This window comes from Gadus macrocephalus, chromosome 4 (genome assembly GCF_031168955.1).
Source record: "Gadus macrocephalus chromosome 4, ASM3116895v1".
Classification (NCBI taxonomy): domain Eukaryota; kingdom Metazoa; phylum Chordata; class Actinopteri; order Gadiformes; family Gadidae; genus Gadus; species Gadus macrocephalus.
This window is the reverse complement of record NC_082385.1, coordinates 1,134,276-1,157,734: the sequence shown is the minus strand read 5'-3', so window position 1 is coordinate 1,157,734 and position 23,459 is coordinate 1,134,276. Positions and strand designations below refer to the sequence as shown.

At 48.3% G+C, this 23,459-nt stretch overlaps 2 protein-coding genes across 3 annotated transcripts; one reads left to right on the top strand and one right to left on the bottom strand.

Moving 5' to 3' along the window:
* Positions 1–343: 343 nt before the first annotated feature.
* On the top strand, positions 344–6,090 carry rtcb (RNA 2',3'-cyclic phosphate and 5'-OH ligase). Its single transcript, XM_060048507.1, has 12 exons — positions 344–536; positions 812–890; positions 995–1,062; positions 1,166–1,265; positions 1,530–1,686; positions 2,273–2,429; positions 2,531–2,690; positions 3,311–3,486; positions 4,191–4,379; positions 4,917–5,027; positions 5,437–5,556; positions 5,649–6,090. The coding sequence occupies exons 1-12, from the start codon at positions 444–446 to the stop codon at positions 5,754–5,756; spliced, it is 1,518 nt and encodes a 505-aa protein (XP_059904490.1). The 5' UTR covers positions 344–443; the 3' UTR covers positions 5,757–6,090.
* Positions 5,939–23,198, bottom strand: xpot (exportin, tRNA (nuclear export receptor for tRNAs)). 2 transcript variants are annotated; one of them, XM_060048489.1, is made up of 25 exons: positions 23,036–23,198; positions 21,989–22,151; positions 21,361–21,443; positions 21,136–21,192; positions 20,937–21,006; positions 20,130–20,348; positions 19,270–19,454; positions 18,336–18,504; positions 17,488–17,724; positions 16,885–16,923; positions 16,698–16,760; positions 16,239–16,363; positions 15,498–15,642; positions 14,929–15,048; positions 14,329–14,423; positions 13,762–13,831; positions 12,891–13,129; positions 11,770–12,055; positions 10,844–11,033; positions 10,196–10,312; positions 9,530–9,645; positions 9,313–9,360; positions 9,154–9,220; positions 8,828–8,889; positions 5,939–8,509 (listed from the first exon to the last, which is right to left on the bottom strand). In XM_060048489.1, the coding sequence occupies exons 2-25, from the start codon at positions 22,082–22,084 to the stop codon at positions 8,483–8,485; spliced, it is 2,925 nt and encodes a 974-aa protein (XP_059904472.1). In that variant the 5' UTR covers positions 22,085–22,151; positions 23,036–23,198; the 3' UTR covers positions 5,939–8,482. The 2 variants fall into 2 exon arrangements, with proteins under 2 accessions (XP_059904472.1, XP_059904471.1); XM_060048488.1 differs by having other exon boundaries at positions 20,097–20,348; positions 23,036–23,192.
* Between the last annotated feature and the right edge of the window lie 261 nt (positions 23,199–23,459).

Below are 23,459 nucleotides of genomic sequence, written 5' to 3'. Positions count from 1 at the left end.
AAATAAAAATGTGTTCATCGTCTTTGCTTATACAAAAGCCACGCAAATCAATGTTTGCAATTATATTTGTAGATTTTTTTTTCCAGGATGGTGCTTTAATATTTGGGCGACGTTGCGATTTTGATGCGTGTGTTGATAACGCTTTTTTTTTACGCGAAAACTACAAATACGGCAAGCGATAACTAATGAAGCGTACGATTCACTTGTCAATTCCGATTTATTAGCATCTAAATCTTTATTTTAATCAGTTTGTTACCTTGGGTGGCACTCATCACGTATTTAAGAACGGAATAATTATTATTAATAATTTACAAAATGATTTAGCAATTGCTTTTCCGTAGCTATTTTGTCTCAGAGTCACCCGTAGCTGCGTGTTGGCAGGTTGTTGCGTTGTACACTGAGTGCATTTCCACGTATAATACCGGCTCTTTAAGGGCTTCAAAATGGCTCGATCCTACAATGACGAGTTGCAATACTTGGAGAAAATTGACAAAACATGTTGGCGGATAAAAAAGGGGTTTGTGCCCAATATGAAGGTAGGAAACTAATAAGAGGCTAGCTCTTTAGCATTCGGCTAAAGCCGGACCTTGTCAGCTGTTCTTTGCGATCATCGTATCAAATAGGCGTATAATTAACATGGACGTCATGCAGTATAGTTTATATGTACAGGTCGTAAATTGACATATCATTACATGTGTTAGTTAGAACCAGTAAACCCTATAAGAGACGTGTGACATGCCCTGAATGAATCACTATGTTTCTAGCAATGATCAAATCAGGTTTCTGACTGACAGCTCGTCACTTGCTGTAGGTTGAAGGAATCTTCTACGTCAACGATCCCCTTGAGAAGCTGATGTTTGAGGAGCTCCGCAATGCCTGTCGGGGAGGAGGTACGTGGCAGGTTCGGCTGTCATACACCATGTCAACAATACACGAAAATCTCATAGAATCGTGTGTATGACAAAATCTTGCGTGCTCTATTATTTCCCAATAGGCTTTGGTGGTTTCCTCCCAGCTATGAAACAGATTGGGAATGTCGCCGCACTGCCCGGAATAGTGAACGTATGTGGATTTGAATGCCCGTCCATACACTTCTGCAATAAACAATGAATCCGCAAGCCCAAGTTGGTTTATGTCTAACCTGATGTTCGCCGATCTTCCCCAGAGGTCCATCGGTCTCCCTGACGTCCACTCCGGCTACGGCTTCGCCATTGGAAACATGGCCGCCTTCGACATGAGTGACCCCACCGCTGTTGTTTCACCTGGCAAGTCATGGCGTTATTTGATCGTTTCATACTCTTCTGTATCTTAAATCTTAAGACAGCTTTCAATCAAAGCACACGATGCATATTTCACGCACAATGTCCCTTGGTTTTCGTATGCTAATGTTCATCTGTCTGTCTGTCTGTCTGTCTGTCTGTCTGTCTGTGTGTGTGGGGTTGCGCCCTCTACGTGTGTGTGGGGTTGCGTCTACGTGTGTGTGTGTGTGTGTGTGTGTGTGTGTGTTTTATGTGATTGGCTCCCTGCAGGCGGCGTGGGGTTCGACATCAACTGCGGCGTGCGTCTGCTGCGGACCAACCTGGACGAGGGCGACGTGCAGCCGGTGAAGGAGCAGCTCGCCCAGGCGCTGTTCGACCACATCCCCGTGGGCGTCGGCTCCAAGGGCGTCATCCCCATGACCGCCAAGTAAGCCCCATGACCCCGATCACCCTATCCCCCCAATTCCCTCCCCTCCCCTCCCGCGGAGGGGAGGGTAGGGGAGGGTATTGGGGGGGAGGGTGATCGGGGGTGGGGCAGACTGCGTTCTGATAGTGGGTATAGTTGGGTCCGTCTCATAGGAACATGATAGATGATAGGTTCAGGTTCCAATGGCTAAAGGTAGAGCTACGGTTGGACGTCGACGCAACACAACGACCACGCAGACGCTTCGACGCGGTCATGAGCCTGTTTTGGTTCTGCGTCGGGTGTTGGTGAGTGGACCAATCACAGCCCTTGCAGCCCTAGCTAGGGCATTAGAGAAGAAGGATTGGCGGTCTCTCACTCCGGGGCCCTTCTGTATGTAAGAGCTGTTGTTTATGTCCTATTCTGCTGGCTCCCTGAAACTGATTCCGAGGACAACACATCTAAAGCCAAATTGACACATTTAATTAAGATAATTACAGGATATGACAAGCAGGAGACTGTACCTCTTAGTGACGAGCCATGTACAGTGTATTCAGTTCAGCAAGTCTACTGGGAATTATAATTAAAGTGTGTGTGTGTGTGCGCGCAGGGACCTGGAGGAGGCTCTAGAGATGGGCGTGGACTGGTCTCTGAGGGAGGGCTATGCTTGGGCCGAGGACAAGGAGCACTGCGAGGAGTACGGCCGCATGCTGCAGGCCGACCCCAACAAGGTCTCCTCCAAGGCCAAGAAGAGGGGCCTGCCACAGGTACGCCCCACCAATAGCCTGGCTGTTACCTATCTGTCACTATCTGTCCCTATAAGCAACCCCAGCATTGATCCATCTCCCCCCCCCCCAATCCCCCCCAGCTGGGCACCCTGGGAGCGGGGAACCACTACGCCGAGATCCAGGTGGTGGACGAGATCTACGACGACTATGCCGCCAAGAAGATGGGCATCGACCACAAGGGCCAGGTGTGCGTGATGATCCACAGCGGCAGCCGCGGCCTCGGCCACCAGGTGGCCACAGGTAGGCGGGGTCACCACGCTCGTTAGCCCCGTTACCACACCTGTAGTACCCAGAATGCTCTGGGGTGATGTATTAGTACGGTGGGGACATATAAAGCTTCCCCCGTAATACTGAAATCATGCAGACACTTTGGTTAACTAGTCGGCCCATTAAACAAGAAAGCTACCATAGCAGGCTGCATTAACTATTAACTACTTACTAGGTGGCCACAGGTAGGCACCCAACCTGCATTACCCAGAATGCTTTGGGGTATTATGGTAGTATGATGGGGACACTTAGGTTAAATAGTCGATCTATGAAATAAAAAACCCTTAACCCCCATAATAGGCTGCATTAACTATTAATTAATTAACTTACTAATTAAGGGTTATTGGGTTAATAAAAGGGATCTGGATCTACATACGCCTACGGTCAACATAACAACTATTTAGACCTTGTTAAGTTTCTCAGTTATGTAACTTGTAGTAGCATTGTTGTCCATGAAGCCTAATTTACAAAAGGTATTGATATTAAAGTAAGAGATGGGGTTATTAACAACGTGGGATTATAGAAAACGTGCATTCACGGCACAATCAACTTCCACCAAGTGACCGAAGGGTTTGCGTCTGTCATTGGTGAAGACGCCCTGGTTGCCATGGAGAAGGCGATGAAGAGGGACAACATCGTGGTGAACGACCGGCAGCTGGCCTGCGCCCGCATCCACTCGGCCGAGGGCCAGGACTACCTGAAGGGCATGGCGGCCGCCGGGAACTACGCCTGGGTCAACCGCGCCTCCATGACCTTCCTCACCAGACAGGTAGACACCCCCCCCCCCCCCCCCCCCCCGCCCACCACAGATCTGTTGTGTCAGCGTTCAAACTGATGAGTCATCGTTTGACTTTAAAGCTAGATTAGGCAATTTATTTAGGAAGTATTTTTGTGGTCATATTGGTTGAAATCCTCTTAATGTCCCGACCCGCACACGCTCGGCCCAGGCGCTCATTGCGCGTTCGGTTGGAGACTTTCAAACGATAGCTCACTCGGGCTGGACTCTCCAAACTAACCACCCTGGCTTTAAAAGCATGCTGGGAGTGGACCGTCCCACGTCTTGCTTCATTCATTGTTCAGTGGCCGACTGCTGTCCCAGTCCAGCTCCACTAAAAGACTGAAAAGCTCTTTCGCCCCCCTGGCCATCAGACTGTACCACAGCTCCCAGTAAAGGCAGGGAGGACAATAGACAACAACAATGGACATTTTATTTATTTATATTTATCTGTATTTTTGCACATCCATCTGCACTGTTTTTATGTACGTTTTATGCTGCTACTGGATACTTGAATTTCCCTCGGGATTAATAAAGTATCTATCTATCTATCTATTCACTGCACTCCTAGCAGCAGTAGTCAGTAAGCAGGAGGAGAGGAGCTGCAGTTGTTGTTGTTGCGCACATGACAATAAACCGTGTTGAATCTTGAATCACAGCACCCCCGCCCTCTCCTCCGTCACCCCCTCCGCCCGCAGGCCTTCTCCAAGGTGTTTGCGACCACGCCCGACGACCTGGACATGCACGTGATCTACGACGTGTCCCACAACATCGCCAAGGTGGAGGAGCACATGGTGGACGGCCGGCCCAAGACGCTGCTGATCCACCGCAAGGGCTCCACCCGCGCCTTCCCCCCGCACCACCCCCTCATCGCCGTTGACTACCAGGTGGGGCTTTACCTTCGGAGCACCAGGGGGTTTCTGAGCATTTTGAGGCCTAAGGCAAACGTCACCATCTCAGCCGGGCATCCCAGGCATCGCGGCGTATTTTAGGGATTAGGAAAACTGTTAATTGGATTCATCGTTGGAAATCTTCAAAATAGTTCACACACGGCAGTAACACCTTTCAAAGGCATGACGGATAATACACGAACCATATCGGAGCAAATCTAAATGGTACTTTTAACAACTTTGTTCACCCGCTCACTGGCCTGGACATAACCTCAGATTAGACGAGGTGTACTTTATTTACCCCCAGACCGGTAAGTCAGGGTTAGGGAGATGCTTTAAAACCCACCCAATGGCCCTGCACGCCTGTACCTGCCTCGAGAGCCCCTGGTTGGAGACGCCCCTGGTCGGAGACGCCCCTGGTCGGAGACGCCCCTGGTCGGAGACGCCCCTGGTTGGAGACCCCCTGGTCGGAGACGCCCCCGTGGCCCTCGGAGGCTCCGGTTCTAACCGTCCTGCGTTCTGTTGTCCCTCCAGCTCACAGGACAGCCGGTGCTGATCGGAGGGACCATGGGGACGTGCAGCTACGTGCTGACGGGGACGGAGAAGGGCATGACGGAGACCTTCGGCACCACCTGTCACGGAGCTGTATGACCTTTATTATATTATAATAATGTATATTTAATTATTATCGTGGAGCGGTACGACCTTTTACACTATTCTGTTCTAAAATAAGACAATGTTTGCTTTAGCTTTCTGCTAAATCCTAAATACATTGCCCTTTCTACAATGCATTTATTTTACTTATTTATGTTATTTGATTATGGCTGTTTTTATGTGAAGCACTTTGAGTATGCCTCGTGTATGAAAAGTACAACAGAACTACTACAACAATAAATAAACTTTTCTTGCCTTCTTCCTTTCGGTAGAACTTTATAAAAGCTCTGAGGTTCCACCATGTATCGTCAAGCAGGCGATGCCTCAGCTGAAAGAGTGTCCCACTACAAACCCTTCAATCAACAAGCATTGAACCCGTGTTGTCTTTTTCGTTCCAAAGGGTCGTGCTCTATCCCGAGCGAAAGCCCGTCGTAACTTCGACTTCCAGGACGTGTTGGACAAACTGGCCGACCAGGGCATCGCCATCAGGGTCGCGTCTCCCAAGCTCGTCATGGAGGAGGTAGGGGGCATCGATACACTGCAGCTTATAGTCAGACTGACCTACACACGTTTCTGTTTGTCACGGTTTTCTTAACATTCGTGTGTCCGCAGGCTCCCGACTCGTACAAAAACGTCACAGATGTCGTGAACACGTGCCACGACGCCGGCATCAGCAAGAAAGCCATCAAACTCCGGCCGATCGCGGTGATTAAGGGCTGAGGAGGCGGTCGCGCTTCTACTGGGAACTCTATGCACATAAACCGGGACGTTTGGGAGGAGAAGCGGCTGTCTGGTGGTGGGCACAGCTCACGGAAAACTAATGAACGGATGGGAAAAGGCCTCTAAAGACTGATGTTCAAACATCCCAAAGAGATGTTCTTTGATTTTGGTTTTATTCTTAAAAACTTTATTTTGAAAACTTTTTATTTGAGCGGAACAAAATGAAGTCCTCGCTTTTTCTTTTTTTTCTGTATGTGTAGATAATCGATCAATGCCATATTGAGAGCGACCTCGCCTTATAATAAACTGCTTGGTTACAGCCGATGCAATCAAAGATTGCAGTTTTCGTCTTCTTCCAGTATAATCAAACAAACTTTTGGACGCATGGAGCTTAAATGCGTCTTAATTGAACGCAAATTAGAAATACAATAATTATCAATGTTCCAATGAGTTGATTCCTCCAGATTATTTAACACTTTATTGGTACTCAGATGGTCGAGCAGAAGGGTTCTTTGCAATATCAAAAACCTTGTCTTCCAAATTAATTCACGTGCCATGTTTGTTGTAACCTCATCGTCATGAACCCCTGCAAAGTGAGCATCCATCAAAAGAAAACTGATATCGGCTAATCTAGTCAAACCTATGTACAGTAGCTCCAAGGTGGTTAAAATCTAGACATGTGGTTAAGACTCAAGTATTCCTGTGTTTGCATAAGACGTTTAAACTTGCAAAGAGCTTTCTATTAAAAGTACCCACTGAAGCACTTCTCTACCTGCTGTGGTAAGACAGGACTTCAAACAAGCTTATTGAATGGTCCGAGGGGGGGGGGGGGGAAATAGTCTTTGATTCCATGATGTGCTTGAAAGTTTAAAAGATGACTAAGCAGCCTCGTCCACTGCAGCATATGAATAGCCCGTCAATACCGCTTCAAAGCAGTTGAGTGCAGGTGGCGGAGTGGGTACAGTTAATAGAAGTGGTTATTTCAGAAGCAATTAGAGTTCATGGATGTGTGGTTATTTCAGATGCACTCAAGTGCGTTGTCTTAAAATTACACTTGAGTGTGTGATCACAGCAACGCATGGAGGTTTTCACTCTGAGCATAGCGCTGCTTTGACCAAGTAAAAGGTTTACAAGTGAACCAGGATGTAGATGAGTAGCAGGTGATACACTACGGACACGTAAAACTAATAAAACAAAACACAATTAGATCCCAAGGCAGCACTGATTGGTGGACCCTCAACACCAACATAGCGATAGATGAAGCATCCTTTTTCTATTGGCTGCAAGTTGACCGGTAGCTTCACAGTATTGCATAATCCTTTCATTGAGAGTCCTGACAGGGGTAGAGATTGAGTCTACTCTGTGGATATTAGATACAGGGCCAACCGGTTCAAGTTTCGGACACTATTTGCATCAGTAACATTAGTTGATGAGAATCATTCCTTTTTCACCCTGCATTTCTTCTTTTTAAAAAGCTAAACCTCAGCAATGTATGTACATCGTATTCTCTTATTTACATTTTAGTTCCATCGTTTTGGGTTACCGTTTTCCCTCCCCCTGGACCGACGCATCGACCACCAGGTGCGGTTTGGTCTCGAACCGTTCGCGCGATAGATGAGGTGGCTGATGGTTAAGAACCGTTCTGGGGCTACGCCATACAGGAGATAAACAGCACATGGATATCTACAGCTGACCCCCGTAACAAAAATAGAATTGTCAAGCGATCAACAAGGGGGTCGGAACAGGGAAATGAGATGTCAGAAGGCTGCTGCTGCATTTGCACGACAGAACGTTTTCTTTTTGTTTCTTCCATAAATCGGTGTACAATAATGACCCAGGGTCATTAAGCTCAGAGCTCCCAAATTATGTCACTCGAAACTACTAACAATTTCTCAAGCATTCATCAGCATAAAAAAAAAGGAACACACACATTTCATAAAACACAGTTCAGCCCTTAAAAAAAAAATTTGAAATGTATGCAAAATGATTCACGTGGCACCAAACCAATCCAAAAGGATGAAACAAATCATTTCTAAATAAAAACTCTTCAACTAATAAGGCTAGCTTTCAAGAAATCTAACCGTAGGCCATATTCAGCACATCATCCGAGATGCGCGATCAAAACCAAAAAATAACCTGGGCTTCCTTTCGTTGCGTTCCAGCTCTGAGGAAGCCTTTTCCTACTTCCTTTCCGGTCGCCCTTTTTTCCAAATATATGGAGTTCCGTCTCGCCGAGTGGCTCATCACCAATCCAGAGCGTTCCCATCGTCGTAACACACACACACACACACACACACACACACACACACACACACACACACACACACACACACACACACACACACACACACACACACACACACACACACACACACACACACACACACACACACACACACGTCGTATTTTGGGTCAGGCCTCTGGAGGGGCCACCCCTGAGGGGCCCCCACTCCAGGCCCGACTTGGCTTCAGCGAGCTGGGTCTCTGAACCTGTCGCCCCCTCCACCCACCTCAACCGGCTTGGATCAGGTTTTTGTTTTGCAGCTTGACTCTGTATTTGTGTGTGGGGGGGGAGGGGGGGTCTTCTCTAAGTGCAAAAAGCAGCTCCTATGCTAAAGTTCCATTTGTTGTGGCTGTAAATGGCGCAGGCAACTATTCTCTCGGCAGTGTCCTTTGAAGTCCCAATGAATTCCAGTCGTTTGTCCTCTCTGTCCTTCTCTGCACAGCTAAAGTTTGGCTCTCTGAAAGAATGCCTGACGACAGAGAGATGAAGGAGGGAATGTGTCATCATACAAAAAATATAAAATAATTATTGTAAAACACTTAAACAAATATAACGCCGTGCAAAATGGTTTGCCAGTTTGACTGGTCTTGGCCTTTTCAGAGAGACACGGTTTCCAATGAGATGCATTGCGACAACACTGCCAGCTAAAGGAAGCTTGCTCAATACAGCACCAAATAAATGATAATAAACAATGATATATATATATTTTTTTTTTAATCATGAATTATTCATAGGTTCCACATACATCATGAGATGTAGATTAGATGAGAAGAGAGTTGGCGCTTACCTTTATGTAGTTTTTGAAAACTTTGACGTCTGGTTGCTGTAGCACTTGACACAGCTCCTGTGGTCAGAGCAACAAGACGCATGTTAGAGTGCTGCCACCTACTGGTGACTAACGGTAATGCCGGCTGTGCTCAATCTTCAGCCACGGATGGGAAAACAACAAAGAATTGTTTACATCATAGACCCTGACCATCTGACAGGTTGAGTTGTAGCTTCTGGATAAAAATACACGGAATACATAACTTAATAACGCTTTTGACCAACGCTTTTGGCCTTATTTGTGTGATTACTGTATTGATTTTGACCAGACGAGCTGCCATACTTGAGTGATTTCTGGAGCCACTTGCAGTGAGGGGAGGTAATCTTGTTGCAGGAACTGGATGAACTCCGGCCCCTGGAAACGAGCCAAAAAGCAAAGCAAGTTAAAAACAGGACATTTTCAACCAAGGTCGCAACTTTCATGATTCGGAACGTGAGTGAACGTACCCGCTTATTATAAATCATCTTCAATGTAAGTGCACATTCTGAAAGTGTCTGATGGGGAGAAGAGAACATCATTACATACAGCATACAACATCATATAAACACAATGTAGGCAAATATAGGAAATAAATAAAGTCAGCCCCCAAATCTTAAAAATACGGTAGAACGCAATAAAATGATGGCTCCACACAAACTCGAGTTTAAATGTATGAAAGCTTACCAGGATGGTCTGGGCATCTGTGAGGTCAAAGGTCGGCTTGAGGGGGGCCAGGAAGCAGGCAGGAACGATGTGTTTGTAGATAAAGTCTGGGAAGCCGACCATTCCTCCTTCCCCACCTGGAGCACAGAAAGTACAATTTGAATAAAAAACAATGACACCGTTCGAGAGTGGAACTGCTGCACGCAATCTTTTGCAGCTCATTGAGGCCTCTTCTCCCAAATATACGGGTTTCAATTAGGGCTGGGCAAAGATTAAAAGTTTTAATCGCGATTAATCGCATAGAATGGCTGAGTTAACTCGCGATTAATCACATTTTAGAATTCATATCAAATGTACTTAATAAGCAAAAACTAGACCAAGTCATCTCGAAGGAGTTTTATTGACAGTGTGGGTTGAATATGAAACTTAAGGAACAACACAGATTTGGGAATTGTAATCAGGCTGTCACTTACTGCAAGTTTAATTGAATGTGAAGTAGGTTGAACTAAAAACAAAAAATATTTCTGATATGAATGTCGACATTTTGTGGGCCAAACCTTTCAAAACCCCCCCCCAAAAAATGTATGATCGCGTTAACGCGTAATTAACGCGTTAACTTGCCCAGCCCTAGTTTCAATATGAGTCGCATTAAATATACTTTGTTCCACATCCCCTCTGGGTTCTTACCCCAGAGCTCCACCATGCGGGACAGGACGATGAAGCAGGTCTTCTGGGCGATGGGGTCAGGGAAGTCCACCGCTCCCTGGATGATGGTGAACAGAACCTTCTCGATGTTCTCCGCCCCTGAGGACGGTCAGTCGACGGGAAATTAACACATAAATTAACTTTTTTCCAGAAATCTATTTTTCTTTTGTCTTAGATTGGCCTTGGTTTGTTTATATCTTTGCAATTAGTTGATATACTTTTCAAATATAGTATCACATAACCTTATACACACTTTAGTCTGATTTCAAGCCATAATTTGCCACACCAACATTCTGAATAAACAGTGGACTGGAGTGGATCCTGAAATTAGCACCACTATATAGCACCCCTATATATACCGTATCAAGAAATGATTTTGCATCGAATCTTGACCCCAAGAATGGGGACTACAGCTGGAAATAAGCCAAATAGGCTACAGCTGCTCCTTTAACTGCACAGTTAATCAAAGGGACTGATCACGAAACTATCAACAAATAAACTAAACTGAGTAACGGATGGAGTCACACCCCTACGATCAATCCTCACGGTCACACACCGTCCACGAGCACACGAGTCACCCAGATAACCCCAGAGCACGGAGGTGGTGTCCGTCTGTCCGGCGGCTCTCACCCTGGTTGGCCATGACCTCGTTCATGCCGCTGCTGGCGATGGTCTGGATGAAGGTGAAGTAGCTCCGCCTCAGCATCTGCTTCTCCAGCGCCGCCGTCTGGTCGTTCTCCTCCGCCGGGCGGCCCAGGATCTCGAAGATGGCCACCACCAGGGGCATGAACACCTGCTGCAGGAAGGGGGACACCTGGCCCTGCTCCCACACACCGGGGGGAGGGGGGGAGGAGGAGGAGGAGGAGGAGGAGGAGGAGGAGGAGGAGTTAGGCTGCCATTTTTACAACTGATTAGCACAACTGGCCCAATGTGATTGGAAATAAGGATTGGTGAAAGGAGTAAAATAACAGAAGTAGAGCATGGAGTTCTTCATTATCCCCACAATTGAAATCGCAGCAAGCAGTTCAAAAAGTATAAAGGACGTAACCAACGCTTTTAGATACTTCCTCGATGAAGTGACTTCTCTGCAACAGGTTGTAACTACCAACAACGTAACAGAGTGTAACTACCAACTCTGCAACAGAGTGTAACTACCAATGATGCAACAGGTTGTAAATACCAACGATGTAACAGAGTGTAACTACCAACGATGTAACAGGTGTTAACGACGTAACAGAGGGTTACTACCCCTGAGAGCATCCATTTCACAGATTTTCTTTAATTTTGAGCTATGAGCCATTTTCAGAAAACATTCAAGGTTCTACACCAAATGGTCTCTCGCCATTAGAATAAAGACTAACGGATGAATCGTTCAGTGGGTGTGACTCCCAGCCAATGCCTGCAGCCTCACCCAACACACACACACACACACACACACACACACACACACACACACACACACACACACACACACACACACACACACACACACACACACACACACACACACACACACACACACACACACACACACACACACACACACACACACACACCTTGAACTTGGCGGTGATCTGGCTGATGAGGGGGATGAACTCCTGCAGGTCCTTGGCCTCGCAGTCCTTCAGCATGTGCTCGGAGGCGGCGGGCACGAAGGGCAGCACCTCCTCCTCCAGGCAGATGATCATGCGGTGGAGGAAGGAGCGCACCGCGCTGCGCAGCGGCCCGCGCTGCACGGGGCAGCCCAGCGCCGGCAGGAAGGCCTGCAGGCAGTCGCGGTACACCTGGGTGCAGCCGCAGTGCTTCACCGTCTGCTTGTTGCTGAACGCCTTGCTGGTGCGGCTGGACGGGAGGGGGGGGGGGGGGGGGGGGGTGAAAGATGTTTAACATGGGGAGCACCCAAGAGTTGGTGGTTAAAGAGGACATACTACTTTTCAGGTCTTCATTTCTTATTAATGACTCCTATGGCGCAACCTGACACGAATCACAGCACAAAAAACAATGTCGATTTTCGGGAAACTCTTCCTCTCATCTGGGCGCTTTCGGCCTTCTCTGTCGACGCTCGGTTTCGTCCTTCTCCGCCCCCTCGCCCCCCTCCTGCCAACCCAACTCCGTTGTGATTGGTTACCTTCCTTGAAGCGCGCGCAGATATGACAGGGCATATGGGGGCGCGGCAGGAGTGCCTCTACGTAGATGATTATTGATATGTTGCTTATGTGCTGAGGTGTTTTTTTGCTAATCCCTACACTGTGCCCCCCTTAGAGGAGCATAGTTTAGGTATTTACTTTTTTTTCCCCTCAATACCCTCTTGTTTAGCTTTTTATTTGTATTTTCTAAAGAGGGCAGCTTGTTCCTCATCAAACGAGCGCCTGACAGTCTCTCCGTCCTGTCTCGCCACACTGTCTTTTATGTTTCTTGGACGGAATGTAACTGGTAATTTCGTTGCTCTGTAACGAAATTACCGTTGATCTAATCCCGGCCAGCAGTAGTTAACAGTAGAAAAATAAAAGACGCACGCTCTAACAGAAGAGTCGCCTACAAATCGGATCCAAACTAAGATTATTTCCAAGCATCGCGCACCAATCCAACAGCGACTCCCTCAATATCCCTCGTCACCATCATCCCCAGGCGGCCTACGATCTGACCCCCTGGGGGGGCCGCGGCCCGTTCAGCTCACCTGGCGAAGCCCACGGCGTGGCTGAGGCAGTCCCCCAGCGCCGCCTGCCGCTCCTCCTCCGTCTCCCGGGACAGCTTGTCCAGCAGCAGGCCGAAGGCCTCCATGAGGGGCCCCAGCAGGCTGCGCATCAGCCCCTGCTTCCGCTCCGCCGGGCCGTCGCCGTGGACGATGAGGATGCCCGCCGTCTCGAACATGAAGAGCTGGTCGTCGCTGGTCAGCAGCGCTGGGAAGCCGTTCTCCTGGGGGGAGAATTATTGTTTGAATAGTGAGCGTGTGTTGACCGTTGGTTGACTAGTGGTCCGTTTGAATAGTGAGTGTGTGTTGACCGTTGGTTGACTAGTGGTCCGTTTGAATAGTGAGTGTGTGTTGACCGTTGGTTGACTAGTGGTCCGTTTGAATAGTGAGTGTGTGTTGACCGTTGGTTGACTAGTGGTCCGTTTGAATAGTGAGTGTGTGTTGACCGTTGGTTGACTAGTGGTCCGTTTGAATAGTGAGCGTGTGTTGACCGTTGGTTGACTAGTGGTCCGTTTGAATAGTGAGTGTGTGTTGACCGTTGGTTGACTAGTGGTCCGTTTGAATAGTGAGTGTGTGTTGACCGTTGGTTGACTAGTGGTCCGTTTGAATAGTGAGTGTGTGTTGACCGTTGGTTGACTAGTGGTCCGTTTGAATAGTGAGTGTGTGTTGACCGTTGGTTGACTAGTGGTCCGTTTGAATAGTGAGTGTGTGTTGACCGTTGGTTGACTAGTGGTCCGTTTGAATAGTGAGTGTGTGTTGACTGGCGGGGTCATTGCTTTTGGCGATCAAATGCCGCTCGGGACGGTGAGTAAACAAAAAGGGGGTCTTCCGTTTCCGACGGGGCGGCGACACTTACGGGCGGGGAGAGTTCCAGGAGGTCCTGGATCTGCCGCAGGATGTCCTCGATGAAGGCGTTCATGTGCTTACTGGGAACAGAGAGGAGGGCCAGTGAGCCTCACACAGAACCCAGGGGGAGTCCTTGAAGCAGGGGAGGGTGACTGTCGTACCACTAAAGGAAACCGCTCTTTAAATCTGCATCATTGATAGGTCGGCTTGGGTCGGCTTAGCTCAGGAGGTAGAGCGGTTGTCTTGTAACCGAGAGGTTGCTAGTTCGATCTCCGGCTCCTCCTAGCTGAGTGTTGATGTGTCCCGGAGCGAGACACTTAACCCTCACTGCTCCTGACGAGCTGGCTGTCGCCTTGCATGGTCGACTCTGCCGTCGGTGGGTCAACGTGTGCATTAACCGATGTAAGTCGCTTTGGATAAAAGCGTCTGCTAAATGCCCTGATTGTAAATGAAACTTTGATGCATAGTTACGAAACTTGAAAGCATGGATTCCCAGCCATGGACTAAGAAATAGCCCCAGGTTTTATAAAACAAAATATCGTTCATGATTTCAAAAGAAAGCCATGGGGAGTCTTACTGTAGGGTTTTGACGAATCTAGAGAAGAGGTAGGCCACCCTGCTCCTGACCTTAGGGCTGCCGTGTCTCAGGCCCCTTTGGTCCAGGAACGCCATCTGACAGAAACGAGAACCCGGGGTGGACACCAGGAGACGGAAGGTTAGGAAAGCACACCTAAACGTTGCCATGCCTTGAATAATTGAAGTCCAGGGTGTGCAGATGTGTTTCAGCTCTTCGATGATGATAATGGTGTTCGTAAACTTATGTACTTAATGTATGTTGTACCTCCTGGCTCTTAATGTATGTACTTAATGTATGTGGTACGTCCTGGTACTTAATGCATGCACTTAATGTATGTTGTACGTCCCGGCAGTTAATGTATGTACTTAATGTGTGTGGTACGTCCTGGCACTTAAAAATAGTACTTATTATTGTGTAGCATCTAATCCTAGCCATCTTTGTTGTGAATGGGGAATGGGTTAACCTAGTGATTGTTAGTGCTTGGCACTTGGTTCGATGAACATCCTTACTGTACCGACAGCGAGATGTTGTCGTTTCTCTTTCATCTGACAAATGTATTTATAAGCAACTGCTAAACGCCCTTAATGTAAAACCACTCACCAGAACTAATGGAATGTGGTGAGGCTCGACCAGGAAGAACTTCTCGTAGCGGACGACCGTCTCGAAGAACTCCAGGGACACCGAGGTGTGCTGGTACCCGCTCACCCCGCAGGACACCAGCTGAACGGGGCCAAACAGAGGGGCTCTTACCCGGTGTGGTGGAAGGAAGACCGTACAGTCAGGAGGAGTACTAGAGCTTGAGTCAGACAGGCCTTCAAATGGTCCGCCATTCATTCAGGAGGCTTTAATCCAGGTAGGGGATTAAACATCCTCATGGCATTAATGACCAGGTAGGGGATTTAGCATCTTGCTATGACTGTGGACAACAGGGTTCAAACTAGGGGTGTGCACAGATACACATGTAACCGGTTAGTAAATGATAACCGTTTAGGAAAAATAAGTAAACGAAAACCGTAAAAAAACAGACACTCCAACAGACACCCGCCTACAAGAGAGTTACCGTTAGTCAATGGAGAGAGGCTAGACTCTCTGAGCAAATTAAATGAAGGACGAGAGTCCGGTAGGGCCAGGTCATGGGGTCTCGAACTCAGACCCTCTGGTTTACCCACCGTGCGCATCATCTCCTGCAGCACGCTGGCCTTGGTGGCGTCGCCCGTGAAGTGGGCCCCGTGGGAGGCGGGCAGGGCCTCGCCCAGCATGTACACCAGCCGGACGGCCACCTCCACCTCCATGAAGGACGCCGTCTGCCAGTTCCTGGAGCAACACACGCCGCTTTAGAGGAAGGACCGGCCACACGCGACATGCAACATCTCGCTTCCCCGCATCAGGACCGAATTGACAGGTCACAGTGTTGGCCACTTTAACTCTGGGACTTTATGGATGCGGATGCGATTATGGTCCCACATTCACGCAACGCAAGGGGGCTATTACGGACCCTCCTTGCGTCCAACGCAAGGGCCGGACGTGCGCCTCCCAAAATCGACGCAGAACCATAAAAGGTTCTCGACTGCGTCGAGGCGTCTGCGTGGTTATTGCGTTGCATGAACGTGGGACCATAATCAGCCCTTAAGTGTATCTCTAAATGCTTGTACCTCTACATTCTTATTTTTATGATGCAAAATTCCCGATCGTATCGGCTGCCTGTTTCAGCGGCTAGACATCCAGTCCACATAAAAGCTAAACAACCGACTTAAAATGCACCTGTGAACGCAGTTTCAAACTCAAAGGAAAGCCTTGCGTTTGTCTCCCGGCTGCTAGCGAGGTGAATCACTCAACGCGGTCTCACGCCTCGTTCACGCTACACGTCTAAGATCCGTGGCGGACGGAGGGCAGTGCGAACGAGCCCTTACTGCATGGTGTTGTTGAAGACCCTCCGCACGGCCTCCAGCAGCAGGTCGGGGGACACCTGCGCCAGGCGGTCCAGCAGCATCTTCAGCTGCTTCCTGTACTCCACGAACATGGCCTCGTCCTCGCCCTGGAGCAGGAGCACAGACCCGGCGTTGAGGTTCAGTTCCCTTTTTGGGGGGGGGGGGGGAATCTTTCTCTGCTTTTGACCCATCCGGGGGGCAGGTGAACACATGGGGTACACCAAAAAATGTGGACGGCACCTCATCCGCGGATGAGGTGCCGTCCACATTTTTTGGTGTACCGGTCGGGATTCGAACCGGCCACCCTCCGGTTACCGGACAAACTCCTTAACCCCGTAGGCCACGGATGTCCCCAATTAGCGAGCAGCTCTGGGGTCAAACGTATATATATTCACGTGTCGGGGGGAGAAACTGTGACTTGTTCTCGGAACCACAACTCACCTCGTTGTCAAAGTTGTACTCGTCGTCGTAGGTGAGCTTCTTCATGATGGCCAGCATGATCGCCTGCCGGGAGAAACCAGAAGTTCCCGTTAACACCTGTGGAGCTCATCCGCGACACTGAATGATGTTTGAATGGTTCCATCACTGAAATGTTAACATCTATGAAATGTTCACGTGACAATTTCACCTCTATGTTGGCTTTCTGCTGGTCCGTCAGCTGTGGAAGCTAGGAAGGCAAAAGAGAATACAAACAGTTTTAACGCTTTGCTTCCATTTCTTCCCTTCACACATCCAGCACCACATCCAAGAAGCCCATCCTTCCAAATCAATGAAAATGGGTCAAAATTGCCTCCAATCACAATTAAAAACAGTGCACACAACCACGAGCCCTTCATAGTTCACAACCATTCACACAAACACGAATATTACCAAGACAACTATTAACTCAAAATGCAACTTTTGAAAAGATGTGATTAGCTGCTACAAGCCGTTTTGAATATCTGCCTCTTCTGACATCACAAGTGGGCGTGTCCACCTAGATGTGTGCTGGATAGATCGGTCCACCAGCCTACCCAGCGGACTGGAGCAAACGTTGCTCATCTATCCGTCACACATCTAGGTGGACACGCCCACTAGTGACGTCAGAAGAGGCAGATATTCCAAAAACGGCTTGTAACGGCTAATCACACTCACACCTGGTGACATAACACGTCACCTTTAACCTCCACCGGACACGTACATCCCCCACAGACAGACAGACGGCCGCCACCCCCTCCCTCCCCTCCCCCACCTGTTTGAGCACGTGCAGGTAGTCGTAGCAGAAGGCCACGATGTTGGCGGAGATGTCGTCGTCGGCGTGCACCAGCAGCTGCAGCAGCAGCGGCACCTTGCCCTCCAGGGCCTGCAGCGTGTCGTTGGCCGCCTTCACGTCGCCCGCCTTCACCAGCTTGGTCCAGCTCAGCACCAGACTCTGGCCCATGCCGTTCACCAGCCGCGAGAACTTGGCCAGGAAGTCCACGTCCTCCTCCTGGACGGGTGGAGGGGTCACGGGGGGTTCAGAGTCACAGCGGGCAGACGAAAACAGGATGCGAGAGCCTTAAAGGTGACATATTATGCCACCAGGTGTGAGCGTGATTATCCGTTACAAGCCGTTTTCCAAACGGCTTGTAACGGATAATCACACTCACACCTGGTGGTATAATAAGTCACCTTTAATCTTGGCATTTGGACAATAATTGCCAAGTCCGACATCGGAAATAGGTTTGCGTTTGTTGAAGTGACTCCAGTGCAATTCCGAACTAGAAGATCAACTTCATGATCGTAGACACAATTGACATTTAGGGCATTCACACACCGACGGCGGAGTCAACCACGCAAGGCGACAGCCAGCTCGTCAGGAGCAGCGAGGGCTAGGAGTCTTGCTCAAGGACACGTCGACACTCGACACGCGCTAGGATGAGCCAGGGATCGAACTAGCAACTCACCCGCTCTCTCTACCTCCTGAGCTAAGCTGACCGTACATCAGTATCTATATCACAACCGTATATCCTAACCCGGCGAATGCTACTCTAATGTAATGTAGGCCTCTTTGCGTCTGGTCCTCAATCGCGTTTGGAAGAACGGCGTGGGAGGCAGCACCTGCTCGACGTGGAAGAAGCCGGCCGACTGCAGCACTTGGCAGAGGGACTCCACCAGCTTGGTCTTGTCCACCGGGTCCATGCCCTTGTTGACGATCTCAAACAGGCAGTCGCACGCCTCCTCCCTGAGCTCCTCCACGGACATCTGACTCAGCAACAGGTTCACAAACCTGCAAGATCCAAGGGTATTCATACATTGTCAAAATGGTAAACGTATGCGATTGAAACCAGTTTGACATCCACAAAGATCCCTTGGCATGCATTAATGGGGCCCCCAATGAAAGCTATTGAACGCTTTTGAGAGGGGGTACAAAGATCATAAAGAGATAAATGAGAGAGCGGGGCAGCAGACCTTAGTTTGACACCCCCAGCCTTCACACACAAAGTGGTGACCGCATACTGATACCACATGGCATCCCTCAGGCCATCTGATGATGGATTGAATATGATACAGGAATCCAAATATAGACAGATTACAGTTACGTGTTTCTTAGTATCTTGAAGTAGGTGTGGGGAAATATGAGAAGATATCGTAATAAATCCCATGGAGGGATTGTTTGTGTGGAAGATACTCAATATTATTGATTTCAAATCAATGAAAATCAAATCATTGTCCTTCTGTATATGTTCAACAGCCAATACATAGTGTAACATCAGACTAGCATACGAGAGCTACTAGTCTACTCGGGCGCGGTTGCTCGGGCAAACCTTTTCTCTGCCGAGTGATTCAGCATCGAGCGAAATTAGCGGGAACGTTCAAACATTTCGAGCGAATGATGAACTTGCTTGACCATCGGAAAATCTGCATCTATTCACGTCTTTGTACGTAGTCTAGCTGCCGCTTCGCTTCTGCTGAGAACTCGAGTCAAGTAGGGGCTCAACCTGGCACCCTGCCACGTTAGACAAACCCCGGATTTAAGGAAGGACCAACCCACCGGTCGTTTGCGATGAGGTTGAGGTCGATCCACGACACGTAGGAGCCCACCACCTCCAGGCACTGGCAGGTGATCTCGGGCTGGGTCTGCTGGTAGGCCTGCAGGATCTGGAACCAGGACTCCACCAGGTTGGGGATGCACTGCTCCCTCATGGTGTCCTTGATCAGGGTGTTCCTGCGCGTGTCCTGGAGGAAAGGAGGCGTGCCCCATCAGTCAGGGAGACGCCGCGCTGAGGCCGACGGCACACTCAAAACGCAACCCACCCGGAGCAGCTTGGAGCCTCCCGTTACAGGTGGATGCTTTCTTTGAAGGTCAGGAATACGTTTCTTATTTTCATGTATCTGTGTCGATTTCTGCCATTTATAGCAGACTCTCATCCGAAGCGCCTTACAGTGATGCTGTTTATATACATGTCCTTAATGAGTAGGCTGTGGTTAAGAAGACAGGTAGTCTACAGTCTAAAGGGTAGAGATTTGGGTTAGAGTCAAACATCGACTAACCACTGGACTATCCTGCTTTTGAAACAGGTAATATCAGTATTTAATAACGTACATATTTATTCAAGGGCTTTGAACAGTTGCCGTTAAGTTTAGAACCAAGCAACCTTACAGCTGGGTATGAAAACTGTCTACTTCGGCCACTTCAAAAGTACCACAAACATTTAACAACCGAAAAATTGTCAGGGGTTACAAAAAGATGTCATTGAGGTTTGAACCCCAGCCACCGTACAACCATGACTCGTGCCTTTAAAACAAGCCATGACACCGTTCAGAAAGCCCTAAAAGGGGGTCAGAGAGGAGGGGGCGTTTGCGTTGGTTTGTGCCTACTTGAAAGGTGCTGTTGTATATCAGATTCCTTGCCTCGGTTGAGTGCAGCGTGTCGCGGTCCACCACCTCCGCGTCGATGGCCATGAGCGTGCGCAGGTACACGTCCACGCCGTTTGGGTTCAGCCCCACCAGCGACAGGATGTCGAAGAAGAACTTGGGCCACAGGGTCAGGTACTCCATGACGAAGGTCAGCGCAAACACCTGCGCCGCCTTGTTGCGGATGAAGGGCTTCTCGGGCTGGCTGTTCATCAGCTTGTGGGGGAGGGGGGGGGGGGGGGGAGACGAGAGGTAAGGAGGGAGCACCGCCGGGTGAGACGCTCAGGGGTTGGGTGGAAAAGGCTGGGCCGAGACCCAAGTAACACTCCTCCTGAATGGCTAAACAGTTAGTGTGTAGTCCTTAGGCCTAAAAATTGTTTGGTTCTGGTTTCCGACCGACCCTGTCAATTTATGTGCGACCCAAATTATTTTATGAGCTGCTGTATAAAAAAAAAAGAATGAAAAACATCCTACCCATCATTTGCTGCCGCTGGAAAGAATAAAATAAAAAAATAAAATAAATTCCCTACCTACCCATGACCTCAACTGACAACCAACAGAAACCTTTTTTTTTTTTTTTTGTCCTTAGGAGTTGCTTTAATCCAAAGCGATGGTGGATTTGTTTTTTGGCTACATGCCGACCATGATCAGGAAGGGGTTAGACATCTTGCTCAAGGCTAAGACTACAGCGGGCGTTAGGGGTTTGAACCCAGAACCATTTTGTCTGGGAGTCAAACACCCGTAGCCCCTAGATGATCCGGCCCCCTTCATAACGTAACAACACAAGTATCTATATGCAGCTACCTGTCCCTGCAGCCATTTCATCAGCGTCTCTCTGATGAGCTGCTGCTGAGGACCGCTCAGGGCATCGTGTCTGAGAGAGAGAGAGAGGGGGAGAGGGAGAGAGAGAACGAGAGAGGGAGGGGGAGAGAGAGGCTTAGACATCAAAAAACTTCATCCATTTCCGAAACCCATTGTAAGAGAGCTCCGACGCCATTCTTACCGATACTTGATCTGATGCTCCAAGACTTGGAACAAGAAGAACTTCACATGGTCATCACTGAAGACAAAAGGAAAAAATACAATCACTGTACTGTTAACAGCATTTAAATGTGAACATGAAACACTGAGCTATACGATATGTCATGCTAATGACATATCCTAGTGCTATGCACTTGTGGACTTCTAGATGTGTATTATTTGATTGAGGTCTTCTTAGAAAACATACTTATAAATGCCTTTAGCCAGCGCATCGGCGCAAACTTCCCAGGCATCCTGGGACTCCTTCAGCTGCTCAAAGTAGGCCATGGCCTGAGGAGGAAGAAGAAGGGAAACATGAACCCTGAATCGAAGTCTATCAAACCAGATATGACTAATGCTCCGCCTCAGTATGGTTCTGTACACAGGGGAAACACAAAGCCATGACTTGTTTGGTTGACGCCATTTGAACACTCATTTTAGAAGACTGAATAGATGATTACTCATACTGCAGTGCAACCTCACTAATCTATTCAGTGGAAGATTTTATATGAGGATGCAGTCAAAGATGTTGACCAATGAATATGTTTGCTATTACAAACATTGAAAAAGATATTCAAGTTTTTCTGGTTCTGTGTTGGCCCATTCCAGTGGAGTGAAATGAGGTGTTAACTCCACCTATGTGGTCATCGTATGCACATGAACGGACAATAACAACACCACCCAAATGTCACCAAGATAGAAACAGCGAGGTTCAAAGAACTTCAAACCCTTGTGGTCGAGCTCCATTATAAAACAATACATCAACATCTATAGTTCGCGTAACGACTGAGCACAGATTATAAACCAGATATGGACAACAAAATCCAAATTCTTACCCGCTGCCTGTATCGGGCGTCAGCATTTGGATTGAGCCCGAGCAGGGCCTGCTCGTCCATGATTGCAGCGATATACTGGACAGACTGGCAGGCCATCCGTGGACTAGCTTTCCTCCAATACAGGTTCACCACACTCTGCTACCATCAGGCAGACTCCATACATCTGGAGGGTAAAGACATCGTTATAGTACTGGAAAGTTAAATTGCACCGCTGTTGGTGTGTATTTCTCTCCAAAAGACGACTGAAAACATACATACTAGTCACAAATTATACCTAGTCTTGCATGTTACGTTATTAGTCATTTATTGTGGTAACGTTACGGTGTGATCACTAGACTCGAGGCTCAACAATGAGCTCGCTAGAATGAGCGGTCCAAACAAACACCGACCCTTGGAACCCTAGAGCTGAAACACACCAAAGTTGTTGTTTTGTGACACAGTGTGACAGAGTCGAGTCCCTTTATCTCAACCCACACAATGAATCGTGCATACGACCTGCCGTGATAGGGAATGATGCAACGCGGACTCAACACTGTAGTAACGGTGTCCTATAGGCAACATCTACATGATTAGGATTAACCAGGTCGATATGTGTTAAAAACACATTTCCTCTCAAGCGATCTGACAGATGCTCAGTGTGAGCGGCGCTGGGGGTACATGGCCATCGGGACGAGGCAGGCCACTCCTAAAAAGTTGACACCGAAATGCTAAGTTAGCTGTCACGTTTAGAGTTAGCCGGGTCGAGCTACTTGGGAAGCTAACGTGAGCAGACTCGTTCATAATATCAGCCGACGATCACCGAGTGGTCGGGCTACAATGAACACACTCCCGTCCACCGTGGCCTCAAAGCAAAGTGCTTAGACCCGGAGTGAAGTGTGAACCAGTCCAACCCACGGCGCCGCCGACACCGGGTCTATCCCTGCGAATTAACGGCATGCTTAGCGCCCTCAATCCCATCAATGTGGGGCGAAAAAAACTCGCGATGGCGTTTCTTTCCCCCTCTCAAACAATGCATACAGACAAAGGCGAGCACACTGAACATCTCACCTTAGTGGGGCCGCCGTGTCACATGCATACACTATGTGCAGGTATCGTGAAGAAGTGGAGATTGATCCAGAAATCTGCGGTACGTAACGGACTACCAGGGCGATGCGTGAGCGGATCTCGTACGGCGTGTCCACTCAGCGGATGTGACGTAACGTGTTTTCGGGTCACAACCACCGGAAGAAATTAGAGTATTGGGCTTTATCTTAAAGATATATATATATATATATATATTAAATATAAAACTGTTTATAAATGCAAATCAGTTTTGTTTATAGCCTATCTTTCAATCATAAATCGATTGAATCAATCCTATATGAACTAACGGATGTCAGAATGGCTTTATTTGCACATTTCTATTTCATACTGACATTCAAAATGAATGTATTTCAGAATGATGCATTTAAAAATATATATTTTTGACAAC

Coding starts and splice junctions, on each gene's coding strand:
- xpot (XM_060048488.1), bottom strand. CDS start 22,084: ATGGCCTGCCAGTCTGTCCAGTATATCGCTGCAATCATGGACGAGCAG. Junction 15,643..16,238: donor GTCTTCAACAACACCATGCA/GTAAGGGCTCGT, acceptor GTGTTGCTCCAG/GAACTGGCAGACGGCGTCCT. Junction 9,221..9,312: donor AGATGATTTATAATAAGCGG/GTACGTTCACTC, acceptor GCTCGTTTCCAG/GGGCCGGAGTTCATCCAGTT.
- rtcb (XM_060048507.1), top strand. CDS start 444: ATGGCTCGATCCTACAATGACGAGTTGCAATACTTGGAGAAAATTGAC. Junction 1,266..1,529: donor CACCGCTGTTGTTTCACCTG/GCAAGTCATGGC, acceptor GGCTCCCTGCAG/GCGGCGTGGGGTTCGACATC. Junction 1,687..2,272: donor GTCATCCCCATGACCGCCAA/GTAAGCCCCATG, acceptor GTGTGCGCGCAG/GGACCTGGAGGAGGCTCTAG.